This window comes from Rhinopithecus bieti, unplaced genomic scaffold, assembly GCF_001698545.2.
Source record: "Rhinopithecus bieti isolate Rb0 unplaced genomic scaffold, ASM169854v2 scaffold_23748, whole genome shotgun sequence".
In the NCBI taxonomy this organism is placed as follows: Eukaryota; Metazoa; Chordata; class Mammalia; order Primates; family Cercopithecidae; genus Rhinopithecus; species Rhinopithecus bieti.
Window position 1 is genome coordinate 2672781 of NW_016811596.1, and position 19178 is coordinate 2691958.

At 36.0% G+C, this 19178-nt stretch overlaps 1 protein-coding gene across 1 annotated transcript in view; it reads left to right on the forward strand.

Moving 5' to 3' along the window:
* The window catches only part of LOC108543642 (pregnancy zone protein-like), a 49606-nt gene that overhangs the window by 15929 nt on the left and 14499 nt on the right, over nt 1-19178 (forward strand). The window contains exons 13-21 of the mRNA XM_017894242.1: nt 116-179; nt 5294-5436; nt 8345-8494; nt 12126-12290; nt 14182-14269; nt 17012-17147; nt 17659-17887; nt 18394-18520; nt 18721-18842. Of these exons, the coding sequence (XP_017749731.1) occupies nt 116-179; nt 5294-5436; nt 8345-8494; nt 12126-12290; nt 14182-14269; nt 17012-17147; nt 17659-17887; nt 18394-18520; nt 18721-18842 (1224 nt within the window). The remainder of the gene's footprint in view (nt 1-115; nt 180-5293; nt 5437-8344; nt 8495-12125; nt 12291-14181; nt 14270-17011; nt 17148-17658; nt 17888-18393; nt 18521-18720; nt 18843-19178) is intronic.

The following is a 19178-nucleotide window of genomic DNA, read 5'->3' on the forward strand; positions in this document are numbered from 1 at the left end:
AACTTCTAGGTTGGGGTAATAAGGTTATGATTCACCCATATGTCATGAATGTTTTAAAGTTAGGTTAAAATGTATTCTTTTAAATAATAATGAATATATTTCCCTCTGTCTTCAGATAAAAGCAAGAGGAAAAATCTCCCAATCAGGAATCCACGTGTTATCCATTGAACAGGGAAACAGTAAGTATTTTCAAGATTTCCTCCCTCATCTTGTCAAATTCTGAACAATTTAGAAATTTGGAGCTATTTTCACATTAGAAGAAACAGTCATCAACCTCTTCATCCAAAGATGAAGAAGCTGATGTAATAGGATGACATACTGGGTTCGCTTTAGCCCAGTTAAAATTTTTTCTTCTTTTATAGCATTTCTACATTTTAAATTTTATTCCTAAACTAATATATATTCATTTTATGTCTGAAATGTCTTTAAAAGGCAGAAAATAATTGAAAAATATGGAAAATAACCACAGAAAAATTTTACTTTGTGTGCTTGTGTACGCATTGCCTATGACTACTGAAATAGATTACCACCAATTTACGGGCTTAAAACAACACTTCTAATTCTTTGTTTTAGTGCCTTAAAATACCACTTCTGTCTTCTAGTTCTGGAGGTCAGAAGTCTCACTAGGCTAAACTCAAGGTGTCAGGACTGCATTCCTGCTGGAGCTTGAGGGGGAAATGTTTCCTTGCCTTTTCCAGCTTCTAGAGACCTCTTGCATTCTTTGGCTTGTGGTTCCTTTCTCTATCTTCAAATTCAGCCACATACCATCTTCAAATCTCTCTCACCTTCCTGTCTTCCTCCTAGAAAGATCCTTAGATCCTTGTGATTACATTGGGCCTACTTGGATAATCCAGAATAAACTTCACACCTCAAGATCCTTAATTTAATCACTTCTGCAAAGGCCCTTTTGCCATATAAAGTAACATATGCAGAAGTTTTGGAAATTGAATAGCTTCAGGGGCCATTATTCTATTTACCACAATATTCCCATTGGCCCCAGAGATTCACATTCATCCGTCATACAAAGTGCATTCACTCTATCCATCATTGGTAGAAGCCTCAATCCATTACAGCATTAACACAAGATTAAAAGCTCACAGTCTCATTAGCTCAAAAGTTCCAAATCTCAACATCTCAATCATCTAAATTAGGTGTTAATGAGGTCCTGGACATAATCCATCCTAGGGCAAAAAGAGTCATCAGTCCTAAGAAGTGCTGAAATCTGGCTGAGAAAACAGCATAGCGTTAACACCTGGGAATAATCCTCTTTAGTTCATTTCTCTGTCCTCTGGGTTCAAGAATCCATTCATGGAATCATTCACCCTTTTTCATGAAGGATGCGTTTGCAGCTGAATTGTTTTATCAGACCTTGTTTCCTGCTTGCATAATTTGAGAGGTCTGACATTCTTTTATTCTATACTCTCTCTGTCCCTTTCAGTTGAAGCTGACCATGTTTCTATTAGTATAAACTTTTCAAGAACCATGTAGGTCTCCTGTGTGTCACAGAGATTCATTCCGTTAAACAAAAAGCCTCTTCGTTGACATTTGCTGGATAATTCTATCTCTGGTTTTGGCTTTTGTTGAGATGGGTAAGGGTATCTAAGAGTCATGCACTTTGAAGAGTCCTTTTTCGTGACTAAATTACTCTGACATTTTAATTTATCTGCAAATAAAATCTTTAGCAAAAGTTTGTCCAGTCACATCATAGCTTTTTTCTAGAGCACAATTTCCTGACATTGAATGTCTTAATTTTACCGATTTTTGCAATCTAGATAAGCTGAGAAATTTCCAAATTATCAAGTCCTAGTTCATTTTTGATGACTAATTCCTCATTCAATTTATTTTTCTCCTCTCCAGTTTTGTTATAAGCAGGAAGAAGAAACCAGACTGACCCTTTAACACTTTTCTTTAAAGATTTCTCCCTAAATATCTGAATTCATTAATATTTGGTATTTCTTTTTCTTAAATATTTTGTTGAATTTACCAGTGAAGCCATCTGGACATAGAATTTTTCTTTTCTTTCTTTTTTTTTTTTTTTTTTTGAGACAGAGTCTCGCTCTGCCCCCCAGGGCTGGAGATGCAGTGGCCGGATTCAGGCCCAACTGCAAGCTCTGGCCTCCCGGGTTTACGCCATTTCCTGCCTAGCCTCCAGTAGCTGGATACAACGCGCCCGCCACCTCGCCCGGGCTGTTTTTTTTTTGTATTTTTTAGTAGAGATGGGGTTTCCACGTGTTAGCCAGGATGCTCGATCTCCTGACCTCGTGATCCGCCCCGCATCGGGCCTCCCAAGTGCTGGATTACAGCGCTTGAGGGCCACGCGCCCGGCCAGAATTTTCTTTGAGAAGATTTTAAATACAAATTTATTTTCTTTAATGAAGTGCAATTTAATTTTGCAACTACTTTAGTAAATTTTGGTTGTGTATGTCATTTAAAATCTTGTCTATTTTCCAAACTGTCTAATTTATTTACATAAAATAGTCCATAATATTATTTTATAGTTTTAAAATATCTGAATTTCTATAGTGATAGAACCTCTTTCATTCAAGATACTTATAATTTATGTCTTCTTTTGATCAGTTTGACTAGAAGCTTCTCAATTGTATTGATCATTTCAAACAGCTAGTTTTTTGTTTAATTGATTTTCTGTTTGTTTTTTTTTATGTCATTGATATCCACTGATCTTTATCAGTAAAAGATTGATTTTAATTTAGTCTTCTTTTTATATTTTCTTCATGAGGATGCCAGAGTCATTGATTGAGACCTTTCTTCTTTTCCAATACAAGGGTTTAGTGTTACACATTTTCCTGTTAATAATACTTTAGTTGCATCCCATAATATTTACATGTGATACTTTCATTTTGAATCAGTTCAAAATATTTTCTACTTTCCTTTTTGATTTCTTCTTTGAATGGTGAGTTATTCAGAAGTGTGTCTTTTAGTTTCTAAATGGGAGATATTTTAGAGATCTTTCTGTTACTGATTTCTAATTTAATGACATTATGACTGTATGACTTTAATTCTTTTAAATTTATGGAGATATGTTATAGCTCAGAAAATATGGTCTATCTTGGTAAATGTTAGAATGCGTATTCTGCTGCTGTTAAGTGGAGTGTTCTCTGAATGTCATTGAGGTCAACTGGGTTAATAGAATTTCTCTATCTTAGATCACACTTTTCTTCTTTATTTCCTTGAATCACAAATATCTCTTAATTCCTTTTATCCTAGGAAGAATGCTTAACGTTTCATAAAAGATAAGTAAAAAAATATATTTTTTACAAAAGATAAGTACAGCTGGCCTATTTACTTGCTACCAGTTATCCCCAAGTTAAATCTCATAAATAAATAATAGACTTCTTTTTGTTTGTTTCAAATTTTGAAACAAAATTGAATATTTAGGAGCTATCACTGACTGAAGCAACTTTTATTAACAGAGCTCAAATAAATTTTCAAATAAAAATTGATTTTTAATTAGTCACCTAACTCAACTATTTACAACTTTTCCTTTAAATAGTCGTGTAAAGTTTAATTGAAATAATTTTCTTTTTTTTTTTTCGAAATGGAATCTCGCTCTGTGGCCCAGGCTGGAGTGCAGTGGTGCCATCTCGGTTCACTGCAAGCTCGACCTCCCAGGTTCACGCCATTCTCCTGCCTCAGCCTCCTAAGCAGTGGGGACTACAGCCTGACCAATTTTTTGTATTTTCAGTAGAGATGGGGTTTCACCATGTTAGCCAGGAAGGTCTCGATCTCCTGACCTTGGGATCCACCCGCCTCAGCCTCCCAAAGTGCTGGGATTACAGGCCTGAGCCACCACGCCCAGTCTAAAATACCTTTTTAATTAATTATGAATTTAAGTATGATTTACAAATATTAATGTTTGTTTGTAATTTTTTGAGCTCCAGATTAGCCTGTTAATAAATTTCCTGTAACTCTACTTCTAGATGAAAACCTTTTTTTCATAGACTTTCTCCCAGTCTTTCTGAGCCAGAAAGAGGCTTCTAAGGTCATAATAAGGATGCAATACCCACACTCTAAGACCCCACTCACCATAGGTTCTTCTTAGGTCTGCAACATCTCTTAGGTCTATATAATCTCTTACTGATTGTTTTCTTTCTGCTTGAAATAAAGCACAAAATTTGAATACATTCATTCAAATACGAAACATTGACTCTAAATTTCCATTTAATCCTTGATTTTATGTTATTGGACATTGTACTGATTTTTTTAGAGCAGGTAAGGTTGTCTCTAATAACATAAGAAAAAGTTACTGCCTAACCAAGCACTATCTTCAAAGTTTGTTTCTGCAGTGGAGTTTAAATCCTGTATGGATTGAGTCCTAAGGTGGTGGGGTGGGGAGAAGAAGTGTCTCTCTCTTTAAGAAAAAATATACTTCATTTTATTTAATGACAGCTGTGTAAATGGTTGTTTGGACTTTGTCTTTGACATTTTGGAAACTCAATGAAAAACTTAAGTACTCTAGTATAATAACCACTTTGTTGTAGCTTCCTAATAAAATTAACTCCTGAAATGTTTAACCCTGCTCCAGAATTCTACGTTCATTTGGCTTTTCATCTTACTGTTTCAAATTTTGACTGTGCTGTTTCTCTGTATTTTCATGAAAGCTGCCTTCAAATCTTTTATAGATACAGGAAGGGCACAATTTTTAAAGAATAATTTTATGCTACAAAGATCAAACTTCGAACATTTATGAAAAAAATCAAGAGGAAGGTTACATAAGCACTATGTAGTTCACACAGAGGACAACCACTAAGATGAACACACAGAATTCTATTATAAAAATCAAAGGCTCACAAGGCTTTTTATGTGATTTGTGTCTGTATCCCTGCTGTATTATAAATGACCTGAAGGAAAAGACTGTGTTGCCTTCTTTATGTTGCCCTTACACACATATGAATTATAACCAAAAGTGTCTAGAAGTTCTCTTTCTTCTCTCTTGACTGCTTTCTGAATAAAATTTTCAATTTAGAAACAGAGACATGTATCAAATGTCTTTTGCTTCTTTAGCAGAGGAAATGAACAATTAAACCTGATATAGGAAAAATGTCATTAGCTCATTTTAAGGAAGTGTCATTTTAAGGGAAAACATCATTAGCTCAGCATATATTTATTGAACACTACTACCTGCACAGTGGTATAAATGCAGGTCTTTTCTTACTTCAGTGTGCTCCAAATGTAAATAAAGTCCGTAGTTGGAAATGCCTTTTTAAAAAATAAAATTGATAATTCTGTTGCTACTGTATGATTCTGGACTTGTTCTTCTTTTTCAATTCTCCAGTGAAAGGGGTGTTTTCCTTCTCCTTTCGAGTGGAATCAGACTCTGCTCCTCGTGCTCATCTGCTTGTTTACACTGTTTTACCTAATGGAGAAATTGTTGCAGACGCCGACAAGCTTGAGATTGAAAACTGTTTTGCCAACAAGGTGGGTTGTTTTGTTTAAGGCTAGTCCTTTTATTCTTCTCCCATTGTGATGTGTGGAAAAGAAGGTAATAAGGAAAATAGGCCTACGGTGCTCCTAAAACTTTTCTCCCAACTACTTCTAAAGGCAGAGAGTGATGTCATACTGAGAGGTCTAGTGCTGACATCCAAAATAGGCAATCATAAACATAGTTTTTTAAAAGTCTCTTGTTTTGTTATAAAATTTGTATGAATTTCAAAATCAAGTCATCTATAAACCTTTAATAGTTTTAATTTTAAAATCATTTGTTGCTAATATTTTCGATTAAAAATGATGCCTCATAAGGCTGTGCCAATTTTACCCCGTCACACACTGGCACACTTCTCTGTACCGCTACAGACACCAGTAAGTTGTCATGAGTTTAAACTCAGCTTGATAATATAGAACAGCTGAGAAACAGCCTGGACACTCTAAAAATAATGATAGCACAAAAATTTAACATAGGTTCAAACGGCATATTTTTTATTTAGGGAACGCAGAGCTGCCATGTGAAGCTCACTGAGATATAAGTATGCTTTATTCCAACAGAATTTGGTGTTGTTTATCTGATTTTCACTACTCTGGCAGCATAATCCTAACGTTAGCAATCAGATAAGAGCTGCCTACTTCAAATGCCTGTTTTCAAATAAACCTGGAAGGATTTTCTTTTTTTTTTTTTTTTTTTTTGTTTTAACATGGGCTTTGTGGAGATTAAAACAAAATGTGTTTATAGCAAGTGAACATTTCTGCCCTGAGACCTATATTTAGGTTATCTTGTTTTAAATATACAGTGAAATAAGAAAAATACACAGTGGATTCTGATGTAAACCTTTAATTCCACCTTATTGAAGAGTTGCTATTAAACCTGGATGGTGTGTCCAAGAAGCATAGTGTCTGCTCTGTTTGCATTTCTCTGTGTTTCATACCCACTGGGAAGAGACTCCTTCATGCTTCAGTACCTTTACTGTTAATGATGGGTAGTTAGTTGGTTGTTAAATCTCGGAGTGGCCAAGTTATGCTCTGGCTTTCAGCGCATCTTATTCGTTCTAGCGGTGGGGTCTCTTTCGGGTAGGTCAGTATCCTCTTCATACTCTGGAAATGAGAGAAGTATTATAAAACAGAATTGGCAGAAAAGTGACTTTCTCCCTGGACTCCAGTCTGAAAAACACTTCTGATTTTGCAAAGCATATGACAGTCCCTGTGCAACAGTATACAACTTCACCATAGAAGCAAAAGCCCGTGGACATTATATTCAATCACTTCATGTTAAATACCTTGTAAATCATCATTGATCAGAACTGAAGATCAGCTGTAAAAAATAATATGAACAAAGATTCATAAGAAGATTCAGAAGAAAGTTGACTACCACAAAAATTAGAAAAAGAGTAGATCTATTAAAATTACAAATTAAGCACCCTAAAAATGAGACATCTTGGCGGGATGGTGAGCAAATAAATAGTGCACTGAGGATGTGAGGAAAGATCCCAAGTCAGACATGCATCCTTGCAAAATGATACGTTTAAAAATTTTTTCAATCTTTGCTGGAACAGAGAAAATAGTTTTCTATTCAAACTTCATATACTTATTTCTTCACTTAAAAACAACAGATTTAATGTACACATTAAATATTATGTAATAGTTGGAATCATGTGTTATACTCAACTGGATATAATTATTCCTTAAGAATAACATTGGTAATAATTAATATAATATATGAGGTACAGATTGCTTTGAAATACGCCTTAAAGTTACGTTTCATATCAGTAAAACATTTTCTATTTTCTAACATGTCCACTTCTTGTTAATAGTGTTTTTAGTTTATTATAATCCCAAATTACTTGCTCTTTTGACATGGACAGTCACTAACATATTTTAATGAACTTAAATTTTCTAAAAATAACAAATATATTTCAAAGAGATTCTCCATAAGCAATGTTTTCATAGTATATTGAATTAGAAAGATGAATACTACTGCATCTTGAAGATAAAATAGTCACTGATTTTTTTTCTTATATGTTTTCTGATAAATGATTCCAAACTGCTATATTAATTCGGTAGACCACAAAGCTGGATTGTCATAGTGAAATTTAGCAACCTAAGTCAGATGTTATTTAGCTAAACATACTGATATTTCATTCCAACACAAATCAGTTTTCAGTCCAAGAGTCGAGGAAGTTACCTGATGCTACTACTGTGTAACTCAGATTCTACTCAAGAAATGTCTATATCAACAGAAGGAACCAATAGATTTACTCGCCAATTAATTTTTTTTGGCCAAAGTAGAATCAAATCTTTGGGAAAATTCTGCACAATTTCCTGTTGTTCTTTATTCACCATTGTTTAAATTGCCTGAACCAATGAACTCTTAGGCTGTATATTAGATATTTCTTTTATTAAATGGACCAATAAGTTCCCAATCATGATGCACAGTCCCACACTGCTTTAGAATTTCTGATGACTGAGACTGCCAACTGGAGGAGACTTCTGTTGACTGGTCTCAGGGGTGAAGTGTGATTTTCACATCACCATGCAAATTACACACAGTCATCACAAAAACACTGCACAGAGACAGGTCAGTGATAGCAAGGTATGCATCTTTCTTGTACGTGTGTTTTCAATTCTATGCAGCGTTTTATTTCTATATGATTCAAGTCAATTTATATTTCACCAGTTATGTAAGGAATAGAAAACCTGAGTTAACTAGCATCACATTTCCAGGTTGTTCCAGAGACACTGAATTGGTAGTTCCTAGGCTGTTCATCTCTTAATCCTGCTCTAAGATGAATAAAGAGAAAGGAAGTATAGAAAAGACTACTCTTAGCCTGGAGTAGAAGGAAGGCTGGTTACTATAATAATTATAAAGCTGTCTGATTTAATCATATCTTCTTTACAGGTAACTTTGAGATTCTCCTCAGCTCAGAGCCTGCCAGCCTCAAACACCCACCTGAAAGTGACAGCCACCCCCCTCTCCCTCTGTGCCCTCCGTGCTGTAGACCAGAGTGTGCTGCTAATGAAGCCTGAAGCTGAGCTCTCACCTCAATCTGTGAGTCCCATTCCAGCCTTGGAGATCATGAAATGCTCATATGAGAAGATCATTTTTGGAAGTTAAAGTTCCAAAAATGTTTGCAAAAAACAAGTTCTTCAGAGTAAGAGGCATGGTGTAGTTCCACAACAAGCAGAAATTGCATAAAGTACTTTACATACTTTATCTCATTGTATTCTCTGTTATATTCTCATTGAGGGAGCAATCTTGCTTGCCAAAACAATCTGTGCTATGCCTGGCACAGAATCTTTTTTTTTTTTTAACTTTTATTTTAAGTTCTGGGGTATATGTGCCAGATGTATAGGTTTGTTACATAGGTAAATATTTGCCATGGTGATTTGCTGCACAGATCAACCCATCACCTATCTAGGGGTTTTCTAGATATAGGATCATGTCATCAGTGAACAAAGATAATACCTAGGTATTAAGCCCAGCATCCATTAGCTATTCTTCCTGATGCTGTCCCTCCCCCTGCCCCCACCCCAACAGGCCCCAATGTGTGTTGTTCCATGCCATGTATTCATGTGTTCTCAGCATTCAGCTCCCACTTATAAGTGAGAACATTCAGTGTTTGATTTTCCATTCCAGCGTTAGTTTGCTGAGGATAATGGCTTCCAGCTCCATCCATGTTCCTGCAAAGAACATGATCTCATTTTTTATGGCTGCATAGTATTCCATGGTGTATATGCATCTCATTTTCTTTATCCAGTCTATCATTGATGGGCATTTAGGTTGATTCCATGTCTTTGCTATTGTGAATAGTGCTGCAATGAACATTTATAATAGAATGATTTCTATTCCTTTGGGTATATACCCAGTAATGAGATTGCTGGATCAAATGGTATTTCTGCTTCTAGATCTTTGAGGAATTTTACACAGGAAAATTTACAATGAGGAAATTTACACAGGAGAGTGAACAATTGAGATGAATCTACTAAAAAGATCATATTTGCTGCTAAGAGTCTGGGAGTCTTCCACAGTGGTTGAACTAATTTGCGTTCCCACTAACTTTGTAAAAGTGTGCCTTTTTCTCTCCAACCTCACCCAACCTGTTGTTTCTTGCCTTTTTAATAAACACCATTCTGACTGGTGTGAGATGGTGAAAGACTGTTATGATTTCAGTTCTTCTCATCACCACATAGCACTTACTCTAAAACTGATCACATAATTGGAAGTAAAACCTTCCTCAGCAAATGCAAAAGAACTGAAATAATAACAAACAGTCTCTCAGACCACAGCGCAATCAAATTAGAACTCAAGATTAAGAAACTCACTCAAAACCACACAATTACATGCAAATTGAATAATCTGCTCCTGAATGACTCCTGGGTAAATAATGAAATTAAGGCAGAAACAAAGAAGTTTTTTGATGGAGAGTTCTGTAGATATCTATCAGGTCCACTTGATCTAGAGCTGAGTTCAGGTACTGAATATCTTTGTTAATTTTCTGTCTTGATGATCTGTCTAATATTGTCAGTGGAGTGTTAAACTCTCCCATATTATTGTGTGGGAGTCTAAGTCTCTTTGTAATTCTCTAAGAACTTGCTTTATGAAACTGGATGCTCCTGTATTGGGTGCATATATATTTAGGTAGTTAGCTCTTCTTGTTGAATTGAACCCTTTACCATTATGTAATGACCTTCTTTGTCTTTTTTCATCTTTGTTGGTTTAAAGCTTGTTTTATTAGAAACTAGGATTATGACCTCTGTTTTTTTCTGTTTTCTCTTTGTTTGGTAAATTTTCCAACACTCCTTTATTTTTAGCCTATGTGTGTCTTTGCACATGAGATGGGTCTCTTGAAGACACATACTGATAGGTCTTGACTCTGTCATCTTGCCTAGCACAGAATCTTATGTACAATAGATGATTGAAACATTTTTAATGAGTGAGTAAATAAATAATAATTATTTGAGAAGGGTAGTATTGATTTAATATTATGAATGAAGAAAACACAACTAGGATATACTAAAAATAGGGTTAGCGTTTCTACAGGAAAGTGAACAAAATAACAAACTGGTAGGTTAAATTGTTCCAATAATAAACATTCCCTGAGCATATGACCTATTCCACTTGAGAAATAAGGCAACAATAAGAAATTGATGATAAAAACAATGCATTTTAAAGGAGGAATTCGATTCTAATTTCTTTTCTTTTAAATCTGCTTCCTAACCCACCACTAATATAATTTCAAGAAATTATGCAAAAATTTTATGCTTTTCTTAAAATCCAGACACTCACTCACTGGTTTTAAGTGTGGACAAAAGAAAGTTTCCATTCAATGTTGCCTTTAAAAATGTCTCTTGCAATGAAGCAATTTCAGAATAGCCCTATATTTTATTGGCTTCATGGTTCACTTATTTATTTAAGAAATATTTACTGCATCTTGACTATAAGATGGACTTTGTTTTGAGACCAGGATTATTAATGATGGACAATCCAGATTTGGTCTTTTACAATTTTGATTTATAACCTTGTGAGATTTAAAAACAAATAAGCAAGGAACAAAACATATAAATATGTAATTTCAGATTTTATAATACTATGAAAAGAATAAACAGAGTATTGATATCAAGAATAAAGGTGCTGAGAAATTTTTGAAATAGTTGAGCAATTTTGAAATTTTTACATTGGAGAATAGTGGAGAGGCCAGAGCAAGTTTACAAAAAAATGGAAGCAGCATGCCAAAGACTTTGAGTCAGAATGAATTTGGAGTGTACTGAAAAGGAAAAGGTCATCACCTAATATGTAACAGTGAGAGGGAAGGATGATAGAGGCTGCGGGTAGGATGGAAAACTAGAAAGATCATGGCAGGTTCTGTTTACTTGGTGTGGAGTTGGGAGTTGATAGTAAATGCAATGGCAAATCAATGAGGAAATTTACACAGGAGAGTGAACAATTGAGATGAATCTACTAAAAAGATCATATTTGCTGCTAAGGGTCTGGGAGCAAGAATGAAAGCACAAGAACAATTACTAAGTTATTACAGTAGCAAGATGACAAGTGACAGAAGCCACATTAGAAGGTCTGCAGGTGTGTTTAATGTCCTGAACACTGTACACCTGAGAAGGTGGCCTTACACTAGGCTCTGGGCAAAACCAAAGTGGAATTGAATTATTTCTCAGTTGTCCCTGCACCTGGATTTTTCTTAAGCTAAACTTGGTCCTAATATAGTAGACTAAAAAGAAAACTTGATACAGCCTTAATCATATGAAATGGAAAAAGGAAATGCATCAAGTATTGACGGGGATTATTTTAGGTGAGAGGGCTGTGAGTGGTTTTTATTTTTTCATTACGTGTCTCTGACGTCCATATTTTCTACTTTCTTTTATAAGTAGGCATTTTTTTTTTTTTCTGGGAAATAGAGACTGTTTTATTTTTACTCAACCAAAATGAATTTTGAGATTTTGATCAATTCATTTCATCACTCTATATATTACTTTCTTTTGCACAACAAAAGAATTAGAATCCATGACCTTTGATATCACTCCATGATTCTCTGTGTTGCTTTTCATAATGTAAGCATGGGCATGTTAAATAAACACCATAATCTTTTAAATCGCCTGTGGGACATTATCACATTTTAAAATTTGTTTAAAAGAAAGAGATTTTCTTTGTTCTCTCAATGTTGCAGGTCTATAACTTGCTACCAGTGAAGAGTCCATTTACCTTTAGAGTTGGAGGTCCTGCGGATGAATATGATGAAAAATGCAACATTGCAAAAGACACAACTCACAGAGGAATCACTTCCACACCAAAGCAAGTCCTGGAGGGCGATGACATTTACCGTACCTTCATGGTAATTATTTTTTCCTAAAGCATAACAAAAATTGATTTCTATGTCTCTGTTTAGATGGAGAAACAATGGACTTCTAAGCTCTAGGATCTTTTCTCCCCTCCCTCTAACAGAATGATAACTAACAGGAAAATATTGAAATCTCAGAGACAGAGAACTTTGTGGACATACAGATGTTCACACATGAATTTTTCTACCACCTGAAACAGCAAGTGGTTTACTTTTAGGCCGCAATTCTTAACCAAATGGATCCCAAAGCTGCTTACCACCATCATATTCCCCTCTCAGTCAGTGACTCTTGGGGATTCCAACATGTGAGAAAACCAAAACAAAATATTTTCCACAACGTGTCTGACACTCTTGAAAAGGTGAGCGCCTTGTTGGCGGCCACCATCTCAGTCATTTGCACAATAAACACTTGCTGAATGAGGCCAGGCGCTGTGGCTCACGCCTGTACCTTTGGGAGGCCGAGGCAGGCAGATCATGAGGTCAGGAGATCGAGACCATCCTGGCTAACACGGTGAAATTCCGTCTCTACTAAAAATGCAAAAGAAAATTATCCAGGCGCCATGGTAGGGGCCTGTAGTCCCAGGTACTTGGGAGACCGAGGCAGGAGAATGGCGTGAACCCAGGAGCTTGCAGTGAGCCGAGATTGCACCACTGCCACCAGCCTGGGCGACAGAGCAAAAGTCCATCTCAGAAAAAAACAAAAAACAAAAAAACTTGTTGAATGAATACAGGATTGAATACATAAAGTGCAAAACTTTAGTCCTCACAGGGCAATAAAATTCCAGGAAAACTTAAAGTTGTCTTTCATTAAGAAAAGATTAACAAAACTTGTATTAGAAATGTCAAGATGTCTTAAAAATGTAATTATTTAGTATTAACTGAGCAGAATTATTCAGGTTGTGAAATTAAATCTTATCACTATCAAAAAGCACTAAAGACTTTCATCACACCATCAAGAAAATATGTCATTCATCTGATAGAGGCCTACAGCTTAGCTGAAAGCCATTTAAATCTCTCTCTTCTGGACCTCCTGGAATCATGAATCAGATGGTAGAAGGATGAAAAGAATACTTCTTGGTTTATTAACTAGCTGTTTAATCTCTAAACATTTATTTCTGGTTTATTTCTTTCTGTTGCGTACGCAATCCCCATTGACAACTGTGCTCAAGAGTCCCACAGTTTCCCAAATACTGTGAGATAAAACAGCAAATAATATTTATCTGTGACCTACGTTGAAGAAGGGGGAAGACGGAAACAGGTGGACTGTAGACAACTGTGGGCATCTGAATGTGGGTTTTAGATGCAGGCATTTGAGACAATTAAAAGAAACTGATAAAAAAGAGGAAGGGACCACAGAAATGAGTTAAGCATAGATATTCAGCAAAAGCCATATCTTCTGGTAAAACATAAACAAAACAGAGTTTACTAAGATTGTAAAGAACAACCTCCAATATGCAAACCTTCCATTTAAAATGACAAGAAATAAGCAAAAAAAATTCTCTCTGCAATAAAGCCATAAGGAGAGCTCTCTATATGCATACATAGACATGGATATTTGTTTCATGCGGAAAAATAAGTCTAAAATACTCAGTTTTAAGGATGCAAAAAAAATTTAAGGAGCATTAGAGTATACCAGACAATATTTAAAAATAAGAATCAGAAACAGGTTTGAATTCCCACTCCTGTTCACTCAATACTTAATGAACTTGACCTTCTATGACTCTGTTTTCATATTTATAAATAGCTCTCCTCATTATGTGTAATTTTCATGATGAGCCTATGAGCTATATGTAACATAATAGTGAAAGTACGATACAAATTCAGGAAATTACTCACAGTCTCAAGATTGGATTGCCACTCTACTTTAACAATTAATTTTTTTCAGGCCATAGGATTAGATATTTTTACCAACTCAAAAATCCATAAGCCACCTTTGTGTCTACCACGAAGATTGCGTGCCAGCATAATAGGAGGTAAGGGTGTGATTTATTTTCTGACAGAATAGAAGAAAAATTGTGCTTTATTGGGTTGGTTTAAGCTATTGGGTTGAAAAGCTATTTTTCTAAGTATTGGATCTTCAGACTGCAGCAACTTCTTAGTAAGTTAGCCCCAAATAATATTTTTTCCTCAAATAGAGGATTTTTAAGCAATTATTGTTATTTTCTCTTTGACATCAAAATCAACTACTTTTTTGTTTTTGCTTTTAATAGTCTTGCCATTTTAGATCTTCCTTATCCATGGTGGATTCGATACCTGAATTAGTCAGAATTAGATTGAATGGCAGTAACAAACTCCCACATCTCAGTGGGTAAGCATGTAATAGTTTGGTTTTTGCTCATACAAAATCTACTTGTGAGTTCAGACGCTCTCCAGAACAGCTCTATGCCAAACAGTGAGTCAGAGAGAACCATCTACTTTCCTCTGGTGACTCTGCCATCGCCAACGTGGCTTTCAGTGTCATACCTGAAGGAGGTTGCATGTGACTCTTAAACCCCGGAGTAGGAATGGTTTACATCACTTCCGCCCATGTTCCTGCCCTAAATGCAAAAGAGGCTGAGAAATGGGAAGGCTCATGTGCATATTAACTGTCTCTGTCATATGTTCTTATGGAAAGTGAAGTGATTTATGTAATATTGAGCAAAAAGAGTGTAATGCAACTTTTGGCAGATACACTACCTCTGCATAGTCTCTTTGTGTGTTTCAAGTATACCTGCAAATGAGGAAAAGTTGAAAAGGGCCTAACTCGAAATTCTTTTCTACTGCCATCAGACCTAGAGAAAATTTTCTCTGCATGCTTGAATGTCTACCCAATTTACTTTTAATAAAAAATGAGGATGGCAGTAAAAGTGTTAAAAAAAAAAAGAAAGAAAGAAATAAACACATTTTAATACAGCAGATTCACTGCCTGGAAAGGCAAGGAGTAATGTTCTAGTTGGAAACAAAGGAGTCATTAAGGATATTTCCTCCCCAGAAAAAAAAAAAAAAAAAAATCCTGTATAGTGAAAAAAGAACACTGTTTTAAGAACAAAGCGACAATTTTTCATCACACTCCTCTCTGCTATGACTATGTGACTTTGGAAATCTGCAGACTCACTTAACCTTTTAGAGGCTCAATTTCTTTAAATCTGAAGTCAGAATGAGAACACCAGACTCACTGAGGTATTGTGATTGTAAAAGGAAAAAAAATCATGATTCCTTTAATGGCATGTTTGTTTAAAAAAAAGAAACTGAAAAGCATGATTAATTCACTTTCATTTCACTAAGTGTGTATTTTCTTTTTAACCCTAAGAGAAAATAGATCAATGGAAACAAAGGTATGATTTAGAATTCATGAAAACTCACAGTACATCATTACACTCTAACCCCAAATATTCTATAATACTCTACGCAAATTTTTCTTTTGGTGTTTGTTGCTTATCCATTTTTTCCTTCTCCTTTTCAGTTACATCACTTTAGTCTGTCTGTCATTATTTCATAGCTAGATTACTGAAAAACCACTCTAATTTATCTTCCTTGCCTCCAGCTTTTCTTTACCTCCATCTATCCCGCATGCCCTTAAACACTGCTTTTCTCAAGTCACTTATTTCTCAAACATAGTCACCACTTCCAGAATTCATAAGATTATTGCATTTAAGGTTTTAAAAGAGCACATCTATTATTTTATATATATCATATATGCATTTAAAATTACACACATTACACACATATATAATTATCTTAAAAAAGTGATGCCCCAGAGATCAGAAGCTATATGATAGAATACTATTATAATAAAGATATTTAAGATAATATTATCAATATATTAAGATTATATATATCTTATATATACGTGTATCTTCTGATCTCTGGAATATCAATTTCTTTTTTATCAAGCTAACTAACTCCCGCCTTAACAGACCTTATTTATTTGTCCTAGCCTTCACGATATTTTATTATATATTACACCTTCTGTTTACATAATTTTGGGAAACACATCCTGAAAATAGCCATTCTTCTCTAGAGGGTAAATTTTATTATCCCTTCCACCTTTGTGTATATATTTGCACAGTCGTTTCCTGGGAATGCCTTCCCATTCTCCTCCCCCTCCCATCCATGAATGGGTTCCGCTTTGGTAAAGTCTTTTCCAGCCTAACTAAAGTTGATTGTCTTTTCATTCCTGACTCCCCATTGTCTATACCACATACTCTACTGAATCCTGTTGCTTATTGTTTATATCTCCATATTAATTCAATGTTGAAACAAGCAAACAAAAAATCATTCCTGAAATCATCTTGCTTAACTAATATCCATTCCTCTTGTTTGATTCTCACTGCAAACAGAAGACATGTGAACACAATTTCAGTGTAAAAGCAATATTTGATGTATTAAATTACTCTTTATCCTTCCCTTCACCAGTTGAATAATCATCCTAGAGAGAGCTACATTTGTTTTTTTTTTTTAATCAACTTTTATTTTAGATTCAGGAGGTACATGTACAGGTCATTTGCTTTTATTTATAAAGAAAAGTATATTTAGCTCTAGATTCTGTTTGAAGAAAAAATAGGATTAGCCTTTCTATGGGAAAGTGAACAAAATAACAAGCTGATAGATTAAATTGTTCCAATAATAAACATTCCCTGAGCATATGAACTTATTCCACTTGAGAAATAAGGCAGAAATAAGAAATTGATTATAAAACATGAGGTTCACACTGAGGCCTGTGTGTTGTCTTCCAGGACCAGGTCTGCGAGGCTTACCCCTAGGAGAAATAATGTACCCAATGGTCGGAGAAGAAACTCAGATACTGCAAGTGGAAGAGATAGTCCGGAAGTACTTCCCTGAGACCTGGATCTGGGATTTGGTAGCAGTCGAGTAAGTTGTGTGCCTGGAATTTAGTTTAGGAAAGGGTTTGAATCTTGCTGTATGACTGACTTTATCCCAGATCCCTGTTCCTTTTAGTTCTGTTCTGCTCTTTGCTGGTAAATATTTAGGTGTATAGTTCATTTATCTCATAATGAAACAATACTAATTTTTCTTCTAATTTGGTCTATAGATAAATAATGGAAAGTAGGCTGCTACCAGCCCTCTTAAATAAAGGAAAGGGAAGGGGAGGGGAGGGAGAGTGAAAGAAACAACAAAAGGAAGGAAAGAATGAAAGAAAAAAGGAAGAAAGGGAGGGAGGAAAGGAGGGAGTAAGGGAGGTAGGGACAAAAAATACTTTAAGACCTTACCAGGAGCACCAACCCTTAGATCAAGTTTAGCATTTACCACACTAGGTTACTGAGTTATCATGTTCTAGGATCACCCATGCTTTGTGTTAAAAAAATAAATAAATAAATAAAGAGAGATTTGCTCACACTCCTCTTCTCTGCTCCTTCACTAGCTCATCAGGTGTAAGAGACCTGGTGATGCAGGTCCCTGACACCATCACGGAGTGGAAGGCCAGCGCATTCTGCTTGTCTGGAACCACAGGGTTTGGCCTCTCTCCTGTCGTGTCTCTTCAAGCCTTCCAGCCTTTCTTCCTGGAACTCACCCTCCCTTATTCTGTGGTGCGAGGAGAAGCCTTCACACTCAAAGCCACTGTGTTTAACTACTTGTCCATTTGCATTCGGGTAAGGGCACTTCTCTGGAAGTGAATGAGAATAGAAGAGAGTCACCATTCATTACCAGGTCTCCTAGGTAACCCAGGAAATCAGAACTGCATATGATATATCCTAATTTTGGAACAGACCTGGTACTAAGAGAAAAGGTACCTGACAGGTCCAAGGTTAGGTAAGGTTATATTCATTCAGGCTGCTACATCTGTGTACTCCTAAATTCAGACATTATGTCCACTTGATTGCTTCATGTTTTTCACTAAACACCCCTTTCTTCTGTTGGCACAAGGCTAAATCCTAAACACTTATCCTAACTCCTGTCAGTTTTTCCATTTTCTTGTTTCAAACACCTAAACTACAAAGCGTCTGATACAGCTGGCCATGTTTGCATAGCTTCTCAGCAACTCTGGACTGACGGACGTTGTCCCTCAGTCCATTTACCTGATGCACAGAGCACCTTCCCCAGTATTCATCCCGTTCTGCGTCCCTTCATAAACTTGTGCTTGGGTATGGGGGGACAGGTCATTGTGCAACTAGAAGTCTCTTCCGCTTTCCTGGCTGTCCCAACAGAGAAGAATGAAGAATCTCACTGTGTCTGTAGAAATGGGCGGAAAACCGTGTCCTGGACTGTGACTCCAAAGTCACTGGGTGAGTAGTAACGCTATTAGCAAATTCCACTTCGTGTGCTCAGATGATTTTTTTTCTGCACTGACCCCAATACATACTTTTTCTCCTCCTTTAATACTAATCAAGAGGAAGACAACCACTGGATACACTGGGGAAACTGAAAAAGAAGAAACTGTTCAATATAGAATCACCGTTTAACTCTTAAGAACTTTGTTCCCCAGGAAAGGTGAATTTCACAGCTACTGCAGAAGCCGTGCATTCTCAGCAAGTGTGTGACAATGAGTTGACTGACGTCCCACCACTTGTGCAGAAGGACACTGTAGTCAAGCCCTTACTAGTTGAGGTATGTGAGTTTACTCTCTGTGAGTCTCAGAGCCCTTATTATTTCATACAGTGTTATCTAATATGCATCTGACAGTTGTTATGCCCAGACCGTTTATTCCCCGAAGAAGACCACCAGAGTCCAGAGTCAAAGCCAAGCGGCAAGGATCGTTAATGCAAGTTCGAACTTGGTCCCTCCGTTCTACAACATACAAGAGGGCCCCAAACAATGCGTGTGCTCGCTTTTTATAGCCTGATGAAAACAGGATATGTAAGGTTACAAGGGAATTCTTCTTGGTTACAGCATTACAATTGGTTAATGTATTAAGTTATACTTTTAGCAGCTTTGGTATGGGTA